General features: G+C 35.7%; 1 protein-coding gene and 1 pseudogene across 1 annotated transcript in view; both read left to right on the forward strand.

Moving 5' to 3' along the window:
* The window catches only part of CFAP70 (cilia and flagella associated protein 70), a 105074-nt gene that overhangs the window by 30576 nt on the left and 49866 nt on the right, over positions 1 to 24632 (forward strand). Inside the window, exons 9-13 of the mRNA XM_063102963.1 lie at positions 6151 to 6250; positions 7885 to 8019; positions 13884 to 14054; positions 14239 to 14319; positions 15896 to 15987. Coding sequence (XP_062959033.1) covers positions 6151 to 6250; positions 7885 to 8019; positions 13884 to 14054; positions 14239 to 14319; positions 15896 to 15987 — 579 coding nt within the window. The remainder of the gene's footprint in view (positions 1 to 6150; positions 6251 to 7884; positions 8020 to 13883; positions 14055 to 14238; positions 14320 to 15895; positions 15988 to 24632) is intronic.
* Positions 3166 to 3805, forward strand: LOC134382784 (large ribosomal subunit protein uL1-like; annotated as a pseudogene).

The following is a 24632-nucleotide window of genomic DNA, read 5'->3' on the forward strand; positions in this document are numbered from 1 at the left end:
TTTTCTCTAGCAGTGTGTTTTTGTTTTTTTGCTTTTTGCTTTTTGTTTTTGAGTCTTCCCTGCCCACTTTATAGTCTTTCTTTTTTAAAATTTTTATTTTTATTGCAACATAGTTGATTGTACATATCTGTGGGGTACAGAGCTGAATATCAATATTTGTGTTCAGCATGTGATGTTCAAACCAGAATAATTACCATATTCAACAATGTGTGATGTCATCATTTTTCACGGCTCTTTACCAAATCCTCCCTCCCACCTCCCACCCACCCCACCTCTGGCAACCTCAGTTCTCCTTTTGAAACTTCAACATATCATAGTGATTATTGTATCTTTCTTTCTTTTTATTTATTTGTTTATTTTTTGATCTCCCACTTATGAGTGAGGACATATGGTATTTCTCCTTCTGTGCCTGGCTTATTTCACTTAAATGATTTTCTCTAAGTTCATCCACGTTGCTGTGAATGGCAATATTTCATTCTTTTTTTATGGCAGAGTAGTGTTCCAGTATGTATATACACCACATTTTCCTTATCCAGTCATCTGATGATGGGCATTTAGGTTGGTTCCAACTCTTGGCTATTGTAAATAGAACTGAAGAGAATGGAAAGCATCATGTCAAAGAGATACCTGCACTTCCATATTTATAGCAGTATATTTTGATTTCTCACTATTTATTTTTAGTATGTCTCCCAAAAGTTTTTGTTTTATGGTTATGATGACACTTTCAGAAATCATGTTATAATTATAGACTATTTTAAACTAATAACTTATCTTTGATATCTAAGGAAAAAAGAGAAACAAAAAAACAAAGCCAACTCTACACTTTGGCATCATTCCCCCCAACTTTTTCACAATTTGTTGTTTCAAGGTCCATCTTTTAATATTGCTATCTCTTGTATGGTTGTTGTATATGTTATTGTCTTGTTAGGTTTGTCCTTTAGTCTTCACATTAATGATACACGTTGTTTATTCACTACTCTTACAACATTGGAATATAATGAGGTTGTCTGTGAACTTACTAATGGATTATGTGCCTTCACATGTTTTCTTGTTGCTCCTTAGTCTCATCTTCTTTCAGATTGAAGAACTCTCTTTACCATTTCTTGTAATGTAGGTCTAGTACTGATGAATTCCCTTAGCTTTTGTTTATCTGGGAAGGACTTATTTCTACTTTATATTTGAAGGTTAGTTTTGCTGGATAGAGAATTCTTGGCTGAGAGTATTTTTCTTTTAACACCCTGAATATATCATCCCATTGTCTTCTAACCTGTAGGATTTCTACTGAGTAATCCACTGAGAGATGTATTGGGGCTTTATTGAATGTTTTGTGTTTCTTTTCTCTTTCTGCTTTCAGTATTCTTTCCTTATCTTTGGTTTTTGATAATTTGATTATGATGTGCCTTGGGGTGTTTCTCCTTGGATTGGATTTGACTGGCAATCTCTGAGTTGACATGAATGCTGTCAACTTTCTCCATACTTGGGAAATTTTCAGTCATTGTTTCCTTGAATATGCTTTCTACCTCTCTTCCTTTTTCCTCTCCTTTGGGTATGCCAATTAATTATGTGTGGGTTATTTTGCTTGAGGGAGTCCCATATTTGCTGTGTTTCTGCTTTATTGGTTATTATTCTTTTTCTTTTTGCTCCACTGATTTGATAATTTCATATTGTTCTATCTTTGAGCTGACTGATTCTTTCCTCTGATTGATTGAGTCTACTATTGAAGCTTTCTATCGAGTTTTTCAGTTCATATTATGTATTCTCTATTTCTGGAATTTCTGTATGTGTGCATTGTTTTTTTTTAATTGATTCAATTCCTTTGTTAATTTTCTCATTCTGCTCCTGAATTGTTTTCCAGATATCATTTAATTTTCTGTCTGTATTTTCTTGTGACTCTGTGAACTTCCTTAAGAGGGTTATTCTGAATTCTCTGTTAGACATTTCATAAATCCACTCTTCCTCTGGGTCCATTGCTGGTGCTTCATTTGTTTCCTCTGTTGCTGTCATATTTTTCTGTTCTTTCTGAATCATTGTGTATTTATGTCGATGCCTGGGCATTTGAGGAGACTGCTACCTCTTCTAGGTTTTCTAGATATTCTTTGGTGGTATTAGGCCTTTGCTGGTTAATATCAGAGCTCTGTCTCTGGTCTGTGGTTTTGGTTAAATCTAAAATTGGGGGAACTTCCTGTGGGGAACACCACTTGAGCCCTGTGATTGTGCTAAGTTGCTGCTTTGCTGCTAATTCTCTGGGGAAGGCTTTTTGTGTGGGCCGGATTTTACTTGTTGGCCTTTTAATCACTTCTGAGTCTCTTGAGGTCAGATATACCTGGGCTGTGTGGAAATTCTGGCCCAGGACTGAGTCTTTCTAGCAAACTGCGATCCTGCAGTTCTATTACCCTGACCAGTCTCCACTGAGTGGGCCTGTGCTGATTGGAAGGCATATCAGCTACCCACTTTGCACCACAATGTTCTCCTGGTGGGCCAGCCTCCCTCCCACAATCTAAACACTTCTTGTGGGGTGGACTGGGCACAGGTCCCCCAGTTTCTTTGGTTGGCTGTGGCCCTCGCTCCTATGTGGGTCCATAGGAACCCTGTCAGTGGTCTTGCTGGTCTGGGGGTTGGTAGGGTGCACTCCAAGGCCCTCTTCTCCCCTGCAGACTCCAGGCAACTTCACACAAAGGGCTCAGCTGCGGCATTTGCAGGCTCCTACTCCGTGTGTGCTGCAGCTTCTTCCCACCTCTCACAGGCTGGCCCTGAAATGGCAAGGCCTTGATTTGCTAATATTTTATTGAGGATAAAAAGCAGTTTCTTCTTTCTCTTGCAACAGCTTCTCCTGCCTTCACTAATTCTGCAGGTCTCTTCTTCTCTCCTCTAAGATCCAGCATTCTCAGGTTGGTAGTCTGCTTTTTACTAGTTGTAAGTTGGTCGATTGTTGGGAAGACTGATGCTGGGGACCATCTTTTCTTCCATCTTGATGATGTGCTCTCCAGACAGTTCTTATATACCTCTCATCTCCTACTTGGTCATGGTCTATAATTCTTTTTATACATTGTTAGATTTGATTTGCTAATATTATATTGAGGATACATTGTTGCTATTATTACTTTGAACAAATTTTATATATTAGATCAATTAAGAATAGGAAAAATTGCTCTTTTCTGAGGCACCATGAGTAGCAAAGTTTCTTCCACACCCTGTATGAGGTGCTGCAGGAAGTCCTGCAGGGAATCAGCACAAGTGTTGGAAGTTTTTGGAAACGGTGGAGCTGCAGATCAGCTTGAAGAACTATGTACCTCAAAAGGACAAACGCTTCTCAGGCATCATCAGGCTTAAGTATACTCCCTGCGCCAAGTTCTCTGTGTGTCCTGGGGGACCAGCAGCACTGTGATAAGGCCAAGACTGTGGATATTCCCCACATGGTCATTGAGGCACTGAAGAAACTCAAAAAGGATAAGAGTTTGGTCAAGAAGCTCATCAAGAAGTGATGCCGTTTTGGCCTCAGAGTCTCTGATCAAGCAGATGCCATGAAGCTTGGGCCCAGGCCTAAATAAGGCTGGCAAGTTCCCTTCTCTGCTGACACACAACGAAAATGTGGTGGCCAAAGTAGATGAGGCGAAGTCCACAATCAAGATCCATTCGAAAAAGGTATTATGTCTGGACGTTACTGTTGGCCATGTGAAGATGACAGATGATGAGCTTATGTAAATTGGTTGTCAATTTCCTGGTGTCATCACTGAAGAAGAACTGGAAGAATGTCCAGTTTTTATACATCAAGAGCACCATGGGCAAGCCCCATTGCCTGTATTAAGGCACATCTAATCAATCCTAGTGCTACCATCACAAACAAAAAAAAGAACAGGAGAAATTTTAAAATGTCTTTACCTTAATTTATGACATTTTCTGATGCTCTTCCTTTCACTATGCAGATCCAAGTTTCTGACCCATATCATTTTCCTTCTCTCTAAACAACTTTTAGCATTTCTTGCATGGCAGGTGTACTGGCCATAAACTCCTTCCATTTTCGTTTGTCTGAGAAAGCCTTTATTTCTTCTTCATTTTTGAAGAAAAATTCTGGTGTATACAGAATTCTAGGCTGGTGCATTTTTTCTTTCAAAATTGTAAATATTTTTTTTCAAAACTGCACTCTCATCTCACTTACATGATTTCTGAAAAGAAGTCCAATGTCATTTTTATCTTTATTCCTCTAAGAGTAAGATGGTTTTTCCTCTGGCTTCTTTCAAGATTTTCTCTTTGTCTTTGGTTTTCTGCAGTTTGAATATGATATGCCCAGGGTTCATTTTTTTGGTATTTGTTCTGTTTGGTGTTCTCTGAGATTCCTGGATATGTGATTCAGTGTCTGTCATTAATTTGGGGAAATTCTCAGCCATTATTACTTCAAGTATTTCTTCTATTCCTTTCTTTCCTCTTCTTCTGGTATATTCCTGTTATGCCTGGTTTGCACTTTTTGTAATTATTCCACAGTTCTTGGACATTCTGTTATGATTTTCTCCCCTTTGCATTTGAGTTTGGGAAGTTTCTATTGACATATCTTTAAGTTCACTGATTCTTTCCTCAGCCATGTTCAGTCTACTGATAAACTCATCAAATGAATTCTTCATTTTTGCTAGTATTTTTGATTTCTAGGATTTCTTTTTGATTCCTTCTTAGAATTTCCATGTCTCTGCTTACATTACCCATCTGTTTTCTACTTTTTCCATTAGAGCCCTTAACATATTAATCATACTTATTTTAAATTCCCTATCCGATAATTCCAAAATCTGTGTTATATCTGAATCTAGTTCTTATACTAGTTTTGTCTCTTCAGACTGCATTTTTTCTTGCCTTTTAGCATTGTTTTTAATTTTTCATCGAAAGCTGGACATTGTGTATTGAGTAATAAGAATTGAACTAATTAGGGTTTTTACTGTGAAGTTTTATGTTAATCTGGTTAGGAGCTGGCCTATGTTTAATGTTTGCTGCAGTTGTAAGTACCAGAGGAGGCTTCAGTTTCCTTTTTCTTCCTCCCCTGTTGTGTCTGGGTTTGCCTAAGAACTCCTTCTTAAATAGAGTCTCTGTTTTGCAGCCCTCTTAGTTTTAATACACTGTTATTATACTGGAACCCTGTTGATGTGGTGGCAAATTGTTGGGGAGGGGAAGCATTCTATAATCCTGTGATTAAATTCTCAGTATTTTAATGAGTTTGAGTCCCTAGGCTGTGACTTTCAGAAGTATTTTTTCTTTCCTCTCTTTATTTGAGACAGGACTGGGGTTGTCGAATTGCCCTACCAGATAAGGCTCTGGTAAAGTAGTTTCCCTTAAAGGTTAGGCCTTTGTTATGGAGAACACTCTGGGCATTTTAGAATGGTTACTTTTCCCCTCTCCCTCCCTGAAACATGAGGGACTTTTCTACTGTCTTCACCATGAGAACCTGGTGGAGCTCCTGGACTTAAAACCCACGGAAGTGTGTGGACTCTTAAGACTGGGCCCCTTGGAGTTTTTAAACTCCCAGGTAGTCCACACTCAGCTTCCAGCAATTGGTCAAAATTAGCATTAAAGTATTTCTACCAGTTACTGGCTCTAGTGGCTTCTGCTGTCTACAAGCTGATCTGGGCTGTGATCCTCTGTATTTTTCCATCTCTCCAGATTTCAAGGTGGCAGTTTGCCCTGTGACCTCAATTCTCTGACGGATCTAAGAAAAGTTATTGATTTTCAATTTGACCAGCTTTTCTCTTATTGTGAGGGCAAAAGGGACTACTTCAAAGCTATGTCAGAGCTAAAACTAGAAGTTCCACTCTATTTTCACAGTAGAAATAAACATACTTTATACCACTTGCAGACTTGCCTATTTCTCTAGAACAGATCACTAGAAGTACAATTTATGGTTCAGAGATTTTAGACGTTTTTAAGGCTTTTGATTCATGTTGCAAAATTGCTCCCCAAAATGTGCAATTTACCTCTGCTAGCAGTTGAGTAGAATTATTTTTGGAATTTTATGGATTTGGAAAGTTTTATAACATCACCAACCTAATAAAAAGTTTTATATATGTGCATTACATTACTTTCTAAAAGGGAGGAGGACTATTTCTCTTTAACCTAAATTATACTGACTGAATTTTTGCATATAATGCTAATGGGCTGATTCTTGATTTGCAGTTTTCAGAAGCGAATTGCTGATTGCAGGTTTTGGCCGGTAGAGATCACAAGAGTTCCTATGGTTACAGCACCCAGAGGGAAAGCCGGCAAAGTTGATAAGGTAAATATGTTCACTCAAAAATATTTATATAAGAAATGATGGATCAAACCCATCCTGTTATTCTGCTTCTATTTCTGATACCAAAGGAAAATGTGAATTGATATGGCTGTTTTCTATAGGGCGATGACCTCATCTTGATTTGCCCTAGACTTTCCTGGTTTTAGCACTGAAAGTCTCCTATCCCAGGAAACCCCTCTCTCCTGGGAAATCCAGCATTACTGGCCATCCTAGCCCTTCATTATTCACTAAAAATTGTTCAGGCTTTATTCCCAGATGTTCTATTTCCCTTTAACATTTCATTATAGTTTTACCAAACAAAATAAACATAAAACCATACCAAAAAACTAGGTCAAAAGTGGCCAAATATTAACATTATAGTTCAGCCTAATACATTTTTCTGAATTTCTCTTAGATTTACCTACTTAAAATGTTTTAGCCTGCTAATTAGTATAATATGGTTCATAAATGAACTATTATTCTGAAAAGATATAGCTTTGATAAGCCTAGAATATGTTCTCTATTGTTTTACCTGTATATGTCTGGTCTTTTCTGCTATTCATAAACTCTCTGAGGGTAGTAGTCAGATAGTAGACTGCTTTGTATTTTCCACAATACCTAGCATGATGCATGGCACATAGCAGGTACTTAGCAAGTACCTAAATTATTTGAATGATTTTAAAAATAGGTTATTTTTGCAGAATAAAAATATTATCACCATGTAACCATTTCTCCTTTGGTAGTATATAATATGTATTGGCCAACTTTCCTTAGATTTCTAAACCACATAATGTTTTCATGTGAATTAGGCACTTTTTAATCTAGTTTCTAATTATTATTATGATAGGTGAAATTAAAGAGATTACTTTTAAGCTTGGGATTAAATGTGCTTTCTTTCACAAAATTAATTTTTTTAATAAAGGTTTTCTATGGCAAACTATTCAACTATTAAAAATGATTTTAGGATATATTTATTAACATGTTCATCATTGCAGTGAGAGTTTAGATGAGATCAGCTATGACAAATACATGATAGCAGACTCTCATTTATCCTCCTTCATGCATGGCAGATATTGCTGTCAATCGAAGCACTCTTCCCTTCTGAACCCAGATAAATACACAATCTTTCTCAACAAACACCTCTACTGATTGATGAAAATTTAGGCATAAGTTAAAGCCTATTTGTCATCACTGTCCAGATAATTTGTAGAGCCCCGTTCATTCTTATGAGTCTGTGAAATAAAGTTAAAAGCCACAGCTTCTTATTTCTTTTAATTTGTTGTTGTTGTTATTGTTGTTTTTTTAAAGTTTTACTTTCTCCTAAGAAGCACCATGGTGAAATTGACTTTTTGGTTGAAGATATGTATTATTAATTAATTTGATTATGTATTGATTCAACTACTGCTTTTACTATTCATTAATACTATTTATGTACATTATCTTAGTAATCATGGTATTATTAGATCCATTTTGAAGATAAAGAAACTGAGGCCCAAACATCTATGTAACTGGCCCAAAGTCACATCACTAGCAGAATTAGTTTCTAAAACTGGATCTTTGAATTGCTGAATCAGAGCTCCATACCTTATGGTACATTGCTTTATAGCACTAACAACTTTCTGATTTCATTCCTTTAGACTGAGGATGAAAGCCAGCTTTCATTTCACGGTGTGGCTTATGTTAATATGGTCCCATTGCTGTATCCAGGTGTGAAGAGGATTCGGGGAGCTTTTCATGTTTACCCTTACCAAGACAGTACAGTCCATGAAAAGGTAAGAAAAAATTGCATAAAAGGTTTCATCCTAATTTATCCTTTATATATGTGTTTTACTTACATGTTTAGCAAACACATCTTTGCAATTGATATTTAGAACCCGTTGGTATACTGGGATGTTAAATATAGAAACTTGCAGACCTTAAAACTTTAGGATAATGAAAAGCCAAACACTGGAAATAACCCAAATCTCCATGAAGAGGTAAACAGAAAAACAAATTGTGTGGTACATTCAGATAATGGAATACTACTTGGCAATAAAAAGGAATGAACTATTGCTACGTGCAACAACATGGATAAATCTCAAATACATTATGCTTACGAAAGAAGCCAGGCAAATAAAGTATATATATATATGTATATGTATATGTATATATATATGGTTCCATTTATATGCAATGCTAGGATAGTAATCTATAGTGACAAAAAACAGATTAATGGTTGCTTGGGGGCCGAGATAAAGAGAGGGATGGATTATAAAAGAATGAGGAAAACATTAGGGATGATGGAAATGTTGTTTATCTTGATTGTAGTGATGGTTTTACAGGTGTATACATATGTCAAAATTAATAACATCATATACTTTAAATATGTATGGCTTATTGTACTTCAATTTTACCTCAATAAAGTTGGATACAAAACGTTTAGGATAATGAAAGAAGTCTGTCATGTTAAGTATGCAAAACTTAAATCTCTGAGATAATTAACAAGATAGATTTTTCTTTAATTTTCAGGTATTAAAATGTTAAAATCATATATATATATATATTCAAGCAGAAAATCAGTTTTATCATGTTGCTTCCAAGGAGAAAGTGACAACAGCAACAAAAACATATTATTTTTTCATCATTTTTAAGACAGCTATTTTTCAATAAAAGAGGCATGAAAGACCCATTATCTATTTACACACCAACTGAGTAGTAAACTTTCTATGTCATGCCCTTTGAGCCAGAAATCACACTTACCAGGATTTATTTTAAGGAAACAGTAAGATAAAAAAAACCCATACTCATGAAAACTTTTTGGGATCTATAATAGCAAAAACCAAAAGTAAGATTAAATGTCTGATAAAGAAAGATTTAGTAAATTGTGATAAATAAAAATGAAGAAATGTGCATCTAGTAGAAAGGATAATTATTAATGCTTTGTAGGTAGTTAAATGGAAAAAAGGATGCAAAAATGTTACATATAGCGTAGATCAAAATAAATTTCAAATGAATTCATTAAAATAAGTTAAATGTGAAGACTATAAAATTAGAAGTGGCTATTAATTAAAGATATGAATTAAGGGATGACATCCTAGGCTTGAAAGCAACAAAAGATATAAAAGAAAATATTTCGATTACCAAAAATGAAAAGTTTCTATATGTAAAAGAAAGCATAGTAAACAAAATTACAATATAACTGAAAAATTAAGGAGAATATTTGAATATATGTCAGAAAGATAACTACTATTCCTAAAATATAGAACAGTTTTTTTCAAATCTAGAAGAAAAACATATCAACTAACTTTTTTTTAATGGGCAAAGTACATGAGATAGTTCACAAAAGAACTAAATAGCTAAAAAATATAAGAGACTTTTGGCCTTATTATTAATCAGAGAAATGCAAATTTAAATAATAACTTATCATTTTACTTATAAAATTAGGCAATTCTTTAAAACATTGTAATGCCAATTGGTAGCAAAGGTATAGTGAAACAACTCTCATTGATTGCTAGTAGAAATGTAAATTAGTATGCATACTTTGCAAAAAAAAAAAAGTTTTAAAAAGCTTAAAGTACTTATTATCTTTTCCAAAGGACATCTAATTCCAGGAATCTATTTTAAGGGAATAATCAGAGATGTATCCAAACTTTCTTCATGCAAATATTCTTGGTGAATTGGAGGGAAAGAGTGTATCATAATAGAAAGGTTATAGGCTTTGATGTCAGGCAGCCTCAAGTTTGAATTCCGGAACTGCCATTTAGTAGTCAGTGACATTTGGGCAAGTGACCAAATTTCTCTCAACTTTATTAATCAGTAAAATGAAGACAATAACTTCTTTTACATATTAAATGAGATAAAATATATAAAGCACTAGGAATATAGTGGATACGTAGACAACTTTAGCTCTAATTTTTATTATATACATATGATAGGGAATCTTGTATGTACATTAAAAATTATCCTTGGGCTAGCTTGTTAGTTTAGTTGGTTACAGGGTGGTGTTATAACTCCAAGGTCAAAGGTTTAGATCCCCTTACCAGTCAGCTACAAAAAAAAGAAAAGAAAAAAATTATCATTTTGAAAAATTTTAAAACATGAGAAAATGCATGTGATAGTCTTCTAAATAAAAAATCTGGATATAAATAATTACATAGTTTTTCACAACAATTTTTAAAATACATAGAGAATATTGGAGAGGAAATATTTCTGGATGTGGTCAAATGAGAAGGCTGGCAAATACTCTTCCGCGAAAAGCAACCATAAAGCTGGACAAGTGGATAAAATGACATTTCAGTACTTCTGAAATTGACCAAAGGCATTGATAAACTGAGAAGTACGAATGCATGGAAAGCTAAGGAGTTTGAGGTATTCTTGCCTGTGGCTGTTCTGCATTCCCCACCTCCACCTTTAGCTCAGTCAGTGCAGTGATTTTTCTAGGGCAGGATAGGCTGCGAGGACCAGCAACTTTGCTTTTACAGCCAGAGAAGGCTCACATAATTTTGAGCAATGATTGAAGGACCCATGTCCAGCAGTGTTGTCAGCTGAAATGATGATCTTGGTGGAGGGAAACCAACATACCTGTAATAAGAGTCCCAGAAGAGAAGAAAGAAATAATGTCTGAAAATGTCCCAAATTTGATGAAAACATTAATCAACAGATCCAAGAAGTTCAGAGAATCTCAGGTAGGATAAGCACACAGAGACCCATAATATACATACACATTTTAGTCAAAGCATTGAAAGAGAAAGACAAAGAGAAAATTGTGAATGCAATAGGAGAAAAACAACTTATCACACACAGGGGAGAGTCAATATGCTTAAGAGCTGATTTTTCATCTGAAACAATGGAGACTAGAGGCAGTGGAACAACATACTCAAAATTTTGAATGAAAAAAAACCAAAAAACCTATCAACCAAAAACAAAGACATACCCAGATGAACAAATGCTGAAAGAATTTCTTGATAGCTAACTTGTATCATAAGAAATACTAAAGAAGTCCTTCAGCTTGAAAGGAAATGACACCAATTGCTAATTTGAATCCACAAAAAGAAATGAAGAGCACTAGAAATGGTTAAATATAAGTTAATATAAAAGAGCTTAGAAATATATTTTTTTTCATTATTTTACTCTTAATTTCTTTGAAAAACATGATTGGATAAAGCATTAATTATATTGTTTGGTTTATAACATATATAGATTTAATTTATATGATAATAGCATAAAGGAGGGAAGATAGAATGGAGATACAGTGGAGCAAAGTCTTTATTTTACCAGAATTAAGTTAGTATTATTGTGAAATAGATTGTGATTAGTTAGGATGCATATTGTAATTCCTAAAGCAACCACTAAGAAAATTGTGTGTGCATATACTTATATATGTATACATATGTATGTGCATGCACATATATGTATATGTATGTGTGTCTGTATATACACATATCAATGAAGGAATTAAATGGGATATCACGAATATTTATTTAACATAAAAGAAAGCAGTTAAAGGAGGAATAGAGGAACGAAAAAGAAAGAAGACATATGGAAAATAAATAGAAAAATGGCAAACAAATCTAAGTTTTTTAACAATAACATTAAATGTGAGTGGTCTAAACACACCTGTGAAGGATGGAGATTATGAGACTGGATTTTAAAAAATCAAGATTTATCTATAGCTGTCTAAAATAGACACATCTTAGATTCAAAACCACAAGGTAAAGTAAAAAGAGAAAAGCAATACTATGAAAACAGAAAACATAACAGAGCTGAGTGATACCATACAAGGTAGAATTAAGATAAGAAATATCACTAAAGATGGAGTGACTTGTCATAAAGATTAAAGGGGCAATTCATCAGGAAGATAGACCAGTTATAAATATACACACACCTAACGGTGCAATAATCTCATAATACTTCAAGCAACAACCAACAGAATTGAAAGGAGAAATAGACAATTTGACAATAATATTTAGAAATTTCAATATTCTACTCTCAATACTTGATAGGGCAACTATATAGAAAGTTTACGATAAATATAAACTTACCATACAATCCAGCAAATCATTCCTAGGAACCCACTCAAGAGAAATGAAAACCTGCATTTACATATAGATAAGTATGTGGATGTTTATAGCAGCATTATTTACAACAGCCAAAAACTCACAACAATCCGAATAGCTGTAACTGGTGAATGGATAAAAAAAATGTGGTATATTTACATAAGGGAATACTATTTATCAAGGAAAGGAATGAACTACTGATAGTGTAATATCTTTGAATCATTGAATTGTACACTTTAAATGGGTGAATTGTATGGGATGTGAATTATGCCTCAAGTTGGTTTTTAGAAAAGGAATGAACCACTGATTCAAGCAACATGGATGAACCTTAAAAAATGCTAAGTGAAAGAAGATAGATGAAAAAGACTACCACTTACATGAAATAGTTTCATTGTACATATCCCAGAGATGTTAAAATGTGAAAAAATTTTGCATCTTTGAATCTATGAAATACATTAATTATGGTAGAAGTGGTAGGGTTGTGAGTGATTTTTAGCATTTACAATTTTTAATTTTGTTGAGTTACCTTTTTAATGGCTTTACGGAGGTATAATTGACAAATGATAAGATGTATATATTTACAGGGTACAGTTTTAAAGCAATAATATATATATTGTGATATCAAATCAAGGTACTGAACATACACATTCCCCCCCGTTTTCCCCGTGCCCTCTTTTACCGTTTCTCCCACGTCTGTCCATTCCTCCCCTCTTTTTTTTTGAGGGGGAGGGGTGTCTGTCTTTTTTCATTCAGCATAAATTATTTTGAGAATTATCTATTTCTTTTAATTAAGAAATTGTAAGATTTCTTTCTAGTGATTTATATATAGTTTGAATTTTTCCATACAAAGGTTTTACTTTGAACTATAAATTTGTCTTATTCTTCCGATTTTAATTGATAGGCCAGTAGTAATTAAACAGGTACTGTTTCTTGTATGGAAATGAATTCTCACAATTAAAGTTAATTTGAAATTATGTGTTAAAGATTAAAAACTTTCTGATGACAAGAGTTATACGACACCAGAATCCAGCCGGTTTGTAAGGTCTCCTCTTAAGAATTTATGAATAACAGAGTAGGCAGCTTATTTTCTGTGGTGGTTTTACCTGTTCTAGAAATAGGTAAATGAAATGAAGTTGTTCAGGTCTCTTCTATCCTCTGATTCTTTTTTTTTTTTTTTTTTTTTGTCTTTCGTGACCGGCACTCAGCCAGTGAGTGCACCGGCCATTCCTATATAGGATCCGAACCCGCGGCAGGAGCGTCGCCCGCTCCCAGGGCCGCACTCTCCCTAGTGCGCCATGGGCTTGGCCCTCTCCTCTGATTCTAAACGTTGAAATTATCTGGAAGACTAAATCATATTAAAAAATAATGTGGGGGGCCGAGCCCGTGGCGCACTTGGGAGAGTGCGGCGCTGGGAGCGGGCGACGCTCCCGCCGCGGGTTCGGATCCTATATGGGAATGGCCGGTGCACTCACTGGCTGAGTGCCGGTCACGAAATAAAAAGAAAAAAAGACAAATAATAATAATAATAATAATAATGTGGGTTTCTTTCAAGTTTGTCTCATTTGCCTGTAATTTATTGCATTTTGTTTGTTTCTTTTCAGACCAAGTGTTTATTCAGCCTGTTCCGGGATACTGGCCATCATTTAATTCAGAATAATAAAACAGGAGGAATTAACTCTTCACTATCCAAACCAGTTGTTTCTAAGAATCTGAAAGAAGATAAAACAGTCAAAGAAAAAGATATAGATGGAAGGATTAGGCCTGGAGATATGGTAGGTTGTTGAGAAGGTGATGGTTTTGCCTGTTTTATTATATTCCAGAGGCTTGCACTGGTTTCTCGTTTGGTGAATTGTGTCAATATAGTTTGCATTTCGATGCAATGTAATGATCACTGTTCCTGCCATTGTGAAGACCATGTAAGAATTCAGTTTTTGAGGTGTGCTCTTTTTCTTTCAGCAAGCACCTAGTATAAAATCTCAGAGCTCAGATACTCCTTTGGAAGGTGAACCCCCTCTAAGCCTCAATCCAGAAGGACAGGTAACTATGCATGAAGTTTTAGAAAATAAAGTTAAAATTCATCAGACCTTTACTGAGCAAGGCAGCTATTTTGGAAAATGCTCAGGGCAGGATATCTGAGTTACTGTCCCATATTTGACCCTGACTAGTTTATGACCTTGGGCACATTTTTTTGTCTTGTTGAGACTATGTAAAATGAGTTGGTACCAGATTAACTTTGAGGTTCTTTCCAGGGTTAAAATTTTATGCCTTTTATTAATTCTACTGTGTTAAGCACTGTGAGGGATGCAAAGATGCGTTGTCTGCAGCGTTTATTCATCTGCCCTGGGGACGCTCGGCTGTCTGGTAGGAGAAACAGACAGGTACATAACTAACCATGTGCATAATTTTGATGAGCACTGGAATAGAGGTAAAAATAAAGGTTCTGTGTGGGCTCAGAGGAGACAAAGATTAATATGTATTAGGATGGGGCAATCTCAGGGAAGACTTCATAGAAGAGGTGGCATCTGAAGTAAGTAATGAAAGATGATGCGATCTCGTTGTCAGATGAAATTGGAGGGAGAGGCGTTTCAGGGCCAGGGACCAGCTTGACTCAGGGCAAGAGAGAATTTGTAAGAGCAGAATTGAGGGTACGTCAATTAATTCAGTGTATGGTATAGAGGAATAAAAAGAAAGGAGAGGTTCTAGAAGGAGGTAAGAAGGAAGGCAGAGGTTGAGTCAGGTTATGGAGAGACTTGAAAGGCTTGCTAAAAAGTTTGGACTTTATTTTATAAGTGATAGGGACTCTTGAGCCTCATTTTGGACGCTCATATCAAAGGTTTTTAAGCCACATAAAAATAAGACATCGTAAGTGTTTCAGGTCAAAATTCTTGCACGGGTGTGAAAAAGAGAGATTGAAGATGGGGTAGGGCTGCAGGTTCTTCTTGTAGCACAGATGAGTGCTGATAGTTTGATTTAGGGCAGGGGTTGCAGTAAAGAAAGTCAGACACCTGCAGAGGCAGGTGTTTGGAATTGAGAAGCTTTGGGGGTATTAATGAAGAAAGATTAAAGATAACTCAAGTTTTAAGCCTCCTTTTCTGGATAGACGCCAATGCCATTAAGAGAAAAGTAAAAAGAGGTGGTATGGGGAGAATGATAATTTCAGTTTCGGAGATGATGTATTTAGGATGCTGGCAAAAATCTGTGTGGAAATGTCCAGCAGTCAGAGTTGGTAGCTGGGGTTGAGGGGACTGTGAGTGGGAGTGGAAGAAGGTTCTAAGGAGACTATTTCCGCAGGTCCCATGAAGGAGGGTTGCGGGAAGGAAGAGTGGCATCCAGGGAAAGTACTATGAGCAAGTTAAATAGGGCTTCAGCTGAGGAACAGTTTTCAATAATGAAATTGAAACCCTTTCCTCCAAAAGATAACCACTGTTGCTGTATTTCTTCCCAGTTATTTTTCTATGTAAAAAATATTTTAATAGTTGTGATCACAGTAAATAAAACTACAGTTATATATGCAGTTTTCTCACGTATTATATTGTGAGCATTATCTTATGTTACTAATCTTTTTCATATATATTCTTTCTGGAAATAATAAATGAGAAAAATGTATTTACAGCAATATTTAGAAGCAAGGACATACATCGTGTTGGAGATACAGCTGGACAAGGCCTTAGTCCCGAGGCGAATGCCGGAGGAGCTAGCCAGGAGGTATGTAGCAACGGTTCTCATACTTTTTGCACAGACAATTTAGATATAAATAAGAGGAATTCAGTTTTTCCCTGCAGACGTAATTTCCCCTGGACTAAGCAGCAGTTTCCTGGGGTTTTTTTTTTTTTTCGCAGATGAAGTTTCTTTTGTTATTGTTTCCATATTACAAAAGCATTGTATGCTCAATACAAACATTTTTAGAAAATCGAGATGAGCAAGAAACTATATAAAAAAAACAGATTTCACCTAATGCTAACCGCTTCTGACGCTTTGGTGTTATTCTTGTGGAGTATTTAAAGCCCCTATATTACACACACACACACACGTCATGTGTACATATATGTAATTTTTTAAAGCAGTTCATACTGTACCATAGTGCTTTGCTTGTGTGTTAGGAGGAAGTTGGGCATTTCATCTAGTTTATTCGGTTTGTTGGCACACAGTTGTTCTTTTCTAATCCTTTTTATCACTATAAAATCAGCATTAATGTTCCCACTTTCATTTCTGATTTAGTAATCTTGAGTCTTCTTTCTTTTTCTTCTTAGTCAATCTTGCTAAAAGTTTGTCAGTTTTGTTGATCTTTTTGAAGAACCAACTTTTTGATTTCATTGATTTTTCTCTATTTTTCTACTCTCTATTTTATTTGTCTCCATTCTAATCTTTATTATTTCCTTCCTTATGCTAGTTTTAGACATAGTTTTTGCTCCTTTTTCTTGTTCCTTAAGGTGTACAGTTAGGTTAATGATTTGAGAACTCACTTCATTTTTAATGTATGTGTTTAGCTATAAATTTCCCTTTGAGCACTGCTTTCACTATATCCCATAAGTTTTGATATATTGTGTTTTTGTTTTCATTTGGCTCAATACTATTTTTTTTTTTTTAATTTATCTTGTGGTTTCTTCACTGACCCGTTGGTTGTTTGAGCATGTTGCCTAATTTCCACATATTTGTAAATTTTCCAGACTTCCTATGGTTATTGATTTCCAGCTTCATTCCATTGAGACCACAAAAGATACTTTGTATGATTTCAGTCTTTTTAAATTTATTGAGATTTGTTTTGTGGCCTGACATATGGTCTGTCCTACAGAATGTTCCATGTGCACTTGAGAAGAATATGGATTCTCTGGTGGGCGGAGTGTTATATACATGTTTGTTAGGTCTAACTGGTTTATAGTGTTCTTCAAGTCCTTTTTTTTTATTAGTCTCCTGTCTGGTTGTTCTATCCATTACTGAATGTAGGGTATTGAAGTCTCTGTTATTGCAGAACTGTCAGTTTCTCCTGTCAATTCTGTCAATTTTTGCTTTATGTATTTTGGGCCTCTGTTGTATATGTTTATAACTTACATTTAGTTGCTGTATTGAAGCTTTTATCAATATACAGTGGCTTTCCTTGTCTCTTGTAACTTATTTTGATGTAATTCTATTTTGTCTGACAGTATAGCCACCCCAGCTGTTCTGGTCACTATTTGCATAGAATATCTGATTTTGTCTTTCTACTTCTGTCCTCTTCTTGTTCTTATGACTAAAGGAAGTGTCTTGTAGACAGCAGATAGATTGATCCTTTGTGGTTTTTAAAAATCCAATCTCCCAATCTCTGCCTTTTAATAGGAAAGTTTAATTCATTTACATATAAGGTAATTACTGAGAAAGAAGGATTTACTTCTGCCATTTATCTATTTGTTGTCTGCGTGTCTTATATGTTCTTTGTTCTTCAATTAACATCTCAAAGTTATAACAATCTAGTCTGACTAATACCAACTTAGTTTCAATACTACACACTGCTCCTGCACACCTCCGTCCTTCCCCACTTATGGTGCTGACATCATGGATACATCTTTCTGCATTGTTTGACCATTAACATAGATTTATAAAAAGTACTTTATTAGTGTTCTTTATTTATTCGTTTGGCTTTGAGTTATTGACTAGTGTTCTTTCATTGCAGCCTGAAGGACTCTTTTTAGCCTTTCTTGTAGGATAGGTCTTAGTAACAAACTCTCTTAGTTTTCATTTATCTGGGATTGTCTTAATGTATCCTTCATATTTTTAAAATTCAAAATATTTTAAGTTTTATTTGTACATATTTGTGGGGTACAGTATGTTATTTCAATACATGCATATACTGCACAAGGATTCACTTAGAGCATAGTTTTGTACCCATTAGTCTATCACTTTTCCTCCTTCCCGTCCATCCCCTCCCCTCCCCGCCACCTCTGATAACCATTTATTCTACTCTCTACTTCTATGAGAAATAGAGAGTAGAATAAATTTTTTTTTTTTTTTTAGATTCCATATAAGAGTGATATCATGAGGTATTTGTCTCTGTGCCTGAATTATTTCACTTAACATGATGGCTTCTGTTCTATCCATGTTGCTGAAAATGATAGGATATCTTTTTTTTTAATAGCTGGGTAGTGTTCCGTGTGTATATATACCACATATTTTTTATCCATTCATCTGCTGATGGACATTTAGGTGCATTCCATCTCTTGGCTATTGTGAATAGTGCTGTGATGAACATGGGAGTGCAGGTGTCTTTTTGATATATCAATTACATTTCCTTTGGGTATATACCCAGTAGTAGGATAGGTGGGTTGTAATGTGGATCTACTTTTGGTTTTCTGAGGAACCTCCTTACTGTTTTCCACAGTGGCTGTACCAATTTACACTCCCACCAGCAATGTAGGAGAGTTCCTTTTTCTCCACATCCTCACCAAGATTTGTTTTTTGTCCTGTTGATAATAGCCATTCTAACTGAGTGAGATGATATCTTATTGTGGTTTAATTGGCACTTCCCCGATGATTTTTGATGTTGAACATTTTTTCATGTGCCTATTGGCCATTGGTGTGTCTTCTTTTGAGAAATGTCTGTTGAGGTCTTTTGCCCGTTTTTTAATTAGGCTATTTATTTTTTTGCTGTTGAGTTGTTTAAGTCCCTCATACATTCTGGATATTAGCCCCTTGTCTGTTGTGTAGTTTGCAAACACTTTCTCCCATTCTATAGGTTGTTTCTTCACTTTGTTGATAGTGTCCCTTGCCGTGCAGAAATAGCTTTTCAGTTTTATGTAGTCCCATCTGTGTATTTTTGCTTTAGTTGCCTGTGCCTTTGTAGTCTCACTCAAAAAAGTGCTGCCCACTCCCATTTCAAGTAGCATTTCCCATATGTTTTCTTCTAGTAGTTTTATAGTTTTAGGTCTCAAATTTAGGTCTTTAATCCATTTTGAGTTGATTTTTTTTTTTATGGTGAGAGATAAGGGTCTAGTTTCAATCTTCTGCATGTGGATATCCAGTTTCCCCAACAACATTTGTTGAAGAGGCTGTCCTTTCTCCATTGTATATTTTGGCAACTTTGTTGAAAATCAGTTAGCTGCAAATATGTGGGTTTATTTATGAACTCTCTATTCTATTCCATTGGTCAATTTGTCTTTTTGTGTGGCAGTAAAATTTTTTTTATAGTATATTTTGATGTCAGGAAATATGATGCCTCCAACTTTGTTCTTTTTGTTCAAGATTGCTTTAGCTATACGGGGTCTTTTGTGGTTCGATACAAATTTTAAGATCGTTTTTTCTATTTCTGTGAAAAATGCCATTGGTATTTTGATAGAGATTGCATTGAATGAGTAGATTGCTTTGGGTAATACAAATATTTTGATGATCTTAATTCTTCCGAACCATGAACATGGGATATCTTTCCATTTATTTGTGTGCTTTTCAATTTTTTTCCACCAACGTTTTATAGGTTTCATTGTAGAGGTCTTTCACCTCCTTGGTCAGATTTACTCTTAGGTGTTTAATTTTTTTAATTGTAGCTATTGTAAATGGGATTACTCTCTTGATTTCTTCTTCAGCTATGGCATTATTGGCATACAGGAAGGCTACTTATTTTTATGTGTCAATTTTGATTCTGCCACTATATTGAATTCATTTATTAGTTCTAGCAATTTTTTGGTGGTGCCTTTAGAGTTTTGTTTTTTTTTTTTTTTTTCTTTTCGTGACCGGCACTCAGCCAGTGAGTGCACCGCTGAGTGCACCGGTCATTCCTATATAGGATCCGAACCCGCGGCGGGAGCGTCGCTGCGCTCCCAGCGCAGCACTCTACTGAGTGCACCACGGGCTCGGCCCAACCTTTAGAGTTTTTGATGTATAGGATCATGTCAACTGAAAATAGGGATAGTTTGACTTTCTCCTTTCTGATTCGAATGTCCTTTATCGTTTTCTCTTGCCTTACTGGCCTGGCTAGAACTTTTAGTACTTCACTGAATAAGAGTAGGGAAAGTGGGCATCCTTGTTTTGTTTCAGATTTTCATGGAAAATCCTTCAATTTTTGTCCATTTAGTATGATATTGGCTGTGGATTTGTCATATATGGCCTTTATTGTGTTGAGGTATATTCCTTGTATACCTAATTTGTTGAGTGTTTTTATCATGAAGTGGTATTGGATTTTATCAAATGCCTTTTCTGTATCTATTGAAATAATTACATTTTTTTTCCTCCATTCTGTGGATATGATATATCACATTTGTAGATTTGTGTACATTGAACCATCCTTGCAGCCCTGGGATGAATCCCACTTGATCATGGTGTATAATCTTTTTAATGTGCTTTTAGATTCGCAGTGCTAGTATTTTATTGAAGTGCTTTGCATCTGTGTTCATTAGGGATATTGGTCTGTAGTTTTCTTTCTTTGTTGTGTCTTTTTCCAGTTTTGGTATGAGGTTAACACTGGCCTTGTAGAATGAGTTTAGAAGTATTCCCTCCTCTTCAATTTTTTTGAAGAGTTTGAGAAGAATTGGTATTAGTTCCTCTTTAAGTATTTGGTAGAATTCGGCAGTGAAGACATCTGTTCCTGGGGTTTTCTTTGTTGAAAGACTTTTTATTACTGCTTCAATCTCATTACTTGTTATTGGTCTGTTTAGGTTTTCTAGTTCTTCATGATTCAACCTTGGTAAGTTGCATGTGTCCAGGAATTTATCCATTTCTTCTAGGTTTTCCAGTTTGCATGTGGTTGTTCATGGAAGTCTCGTGATCCTTTGTATTTCTGTGGTATTAGTTGTAATGTCTCCTTTTTCATTTCTGATTTTATTTATTGAGCCTTCTCTTTCTTCTTTGTTAGTCTAGTTAAAGTTTTATTGATTTTGTTTATCTTTTTGAAAACTCTTTATTTCATCAATCTTTTGTGTCTTTTTCCTCTCTAATTCACTTATTTCTGCTCTGATCTTTGTCATTTCTCTCCTACTAATTTTGGGTTTGGTTTGGTTTTGTTTTTCCAGCTCCTTGGGGTGTAATGTTACATTATTTATTTTAAGTCTTTCTTTGTTTTTGATATAGGAATTTATTGCTTTAAACTTCCCCCTTGGGACTGCTTTTGCTGTATTCCATAGGTACTGATATTTTCTGTTTTTATTTTCATTTGTCTCCAGGAATTTTTACATTTCCTTTTTGATTTCTTCTTTGACTCATTCATTGTTTAGGAGCATATTGTTTATTTTCCATATATTCGCATGGTTTCTGGTGTCCCTTTTGTCGTTGATTTCTAGTTTTATTCCGTCATAGTGGACAAGGTAGTTGATATGATTTCGATTTTTAAAAATTTGTTGAGACCTGTTTTGTGTCCTAATGTATGGTCTATTCTAGAGAATATTTTCTGTGCTGCTGAGAAGCATGTGTACTCTGCAGCTGTTGGATGAAATGTTCTATAAATGTCAGTTAGATCAAGTCAGCCTAGAGTAGAGATTAATTCTAGTGTTTCCTGGTTAGCTTTTTGTCTGGATGGTCTGTTCTTTGCGGAAAGTGGCTATAAAGTCCCCAACTATTATTATGTTTGAGTCTGTCTCTCCATTAGTTCTAATAGGAATTGCTTTATTTAACTGAGTTCTCTGGAGTTGGGTATGTATATATTTGTAATTGTTATATCCTCTCATTGAATTGATCACTTTATCATTACATAATGACCTTCCTTACCTTTTTTTACTTGCCTTGGCTCGAAGTCAATTTTATCTGATATAAGTATAGCTGCTCTTGTTCTTTTTTGTTTCCATTTGCATGGAATTTCTTTTTCCATCCTTTCACTTTCAGCTGGTGTGTGTCTTTATTGGTTATAATGTGTTTCTTGCAGGCAGCATATTGTTGGTCCTTGTTTTATAATCCATTGAGCCACTCTGTGTCTTTTAATTGTGGCATTTAATCTGTTTCTAGTTATGATTATTATTATTATTATATAGGGACTTGTTAATGCTATTTTGCTACTTTTTTTCCTGCTTGGTTTTTAGATCTTTTCTTACCATCTTCCTTTGTGATTGAGTGGTTTTCTCTAGCTTTATATTTTGATTTCTTGTTATTTATTTTTAGTATGTCTCATAAGTTTTTGTGTTATGGTTACCTTGAGGCTTACAAAAAGACATGTCATAGTTATAACAAATTATTTTAGACTAATAGCAATTAAACTTTGATATCTAAGAAAAAGGAAAAAAAGAAAGCCAACTCTACGCTTTGGCATCTCCCCCCCCCCAACTTTTTGACATTTTGTTATTTCAAGTTACATCTTTTAATATTTCCTGTCTTTTATATGGTGTTGTATATATTATTGTCTTATTGGTTTTATCCTTTAGTCTTTATACCAAGGATATTAGTGCTTTATTCACCTCCCTTACAACACTGGCGTATTCTGAGGTTGTCTGTGTATTTGCTTTACTGATGGGTTATGTACCATCAGATGTTTCTTGCTCCTCGTTAGCATTGTTTTCTTTCAGATTAAAGAGCTCCCTTTAGCATTTTCTGTAGAGCAGGCCTAGTGTTGATGAAGGCTTTTGTTTGTCTGGGAAAGGCTTTATTTTTCCCACGTATTTGAAAGTTAGTTTTGCTGGAGAGAGAATTCTCGGCTGACAGTCTTTTCCCTTCAGTACCCTAAATATATCATCCTATTCTCTTCTGGCCTGTAGGGTTTCTACTGATAAATCTGCTGAAAGATGTATTGGGGCTCCATTGAATGTCACATGTTTTTCTCTTGCTGCTCTCAGTATCCTCTTTGTCTTTGGTTTTCAGTGATTTGATCATGATGTGTCTTGGGGTGTTTCTCTTTGGACTGAATTTGATTGGCTACCTCTGAGCTTCCTGTGTCTAGAGGTTGACATCCTTCTCCGTACTTGGGAAATTTTCAGTCATTATTTCCTTGAGTATGCTTTCTAAGTCTCTTCCTTTTCTTCTCCTTCAGGGGTGCCAATTCTGTGGAGGTTATTTTGCTTGAGGGCATTCCATATTTGCTGTATTTCTATTTCATTTTTTCTCATTCTTTTTTCTTTTTGCTCCTGTGATTGGATAATGTTGTGTGTTTTATCTTCGAGCTTATTTATTCTTTCCTCTGTTTATTAAGTCTGCTGTTGGAGCTTTCTATCAAGTTTTTCAATTCAGATAATATATACGTCATTTCTCGAATTTTTATTTGGATTTTCTTAATTGATTCTATTCCTTTGTCAAGTTTCTCATTCTGCTCTTGAATTTTTTCCCAGATATCATTTAATTTTCTATCTGTATTTTCTTGTAACTCCTTGAACATCCTTAAGAGGGTTATTGTGAATTCTCTGACATTTCATAGATCCACTGTTTCTCTGCATCCATTGCTCGTGTTTTGTTTCCTTTGGTGATGACATATTTCTCTGTTCTTTCTCAATTTTTGTGTCTTTGCATTGATGCCTGGGCATTTGAAAAGACTGCTCCCTCTTCTAGGTTTTATAGGTGGTTATCGGAGCTTTGTTTCTGGTCTGTGGTTTTCCCCATTCTGTGGTGGAATTATAGCCACCACCACTTACACTCTGCACAGGAACTAATGTACTGTTCTGTGGTTAGTTCCTGAGTTGGAGGAACTTTCTTTGGGGACCCGACCTTGAGCTCTGTGCTTGAGCTAAATCATGGCTTTGCTGCTGATTATCTGGGGAAGACTTTTTATGAAGATTTTTAATCACTTCTGGGTCTGGACTTTGTGGAAATTCTGGCCCTGGACTGAGTCTTTCCTGAAGGTTGCATCCCATGCATTTCTATCACCCTGGCTGATTTCCACCAAGACCAGCTGCCTTGCTGCTCCTAATGTTCCCCCAGTGGGCCAGCCTTTCCCTTGCACTCCAACTGCTTCCTGTGGGTCCGGCCGTGTTCACGTCCCTTGTGATAACTTCACTGGTCTTTGGGTGGTTCCTTTCTCCAGTCAGCTGCTTTGTGGGGCCAGGGGAATCCTGCCAGTGGTCCTTATGGCCTGCGGGCTGGTATAGTGCACTCCAAAGCCTTCCTGTCCTTTGCAGACTCCAAGCAGGTTTATGTGGAAGGTACCACCACAGCTTTTTTCAGTTTTGATCTGTATGCAGCAGCCACTCCTTGACCCCTACCAGGGTGGCTCAGAAGTGACCAGGGCAGAAAACAATAGGCACTGTCCCTTCTACCCTCTCACCGTGACCACTCTCACCTTCATAAACTCTGGAGGTCTCTCCTCTTCCCCCAGCTCTAGCAGTCCCAGGTTGGTAGTCTTTGCTTTTTAATAGTTGTAAATTGGTTACTTTTGGGGAGGAGCAACACTGGAAATCATCTATTCTGCCATCTGATGACGTCAGTCCCTTCATTCTTGAAGGATAGATTGCTTGGTATAGAATTCTTGGTGGGCAGTT

This window comes from Cynocephalus volans, chromosome 7, assembly GCF_027409185.1.
Source record: "Cynocephalus volans isolate mCynVol1 chromosome 7, mCynVol1.pri, whole genome shotgun sequence".
Taxonomy (NCBI): Eukaryota; Metazoa; Chordata; class Mammalia; order Dermoptera; family Cynocephalidae; genus Cynocephalus; species Cynocephalus volans.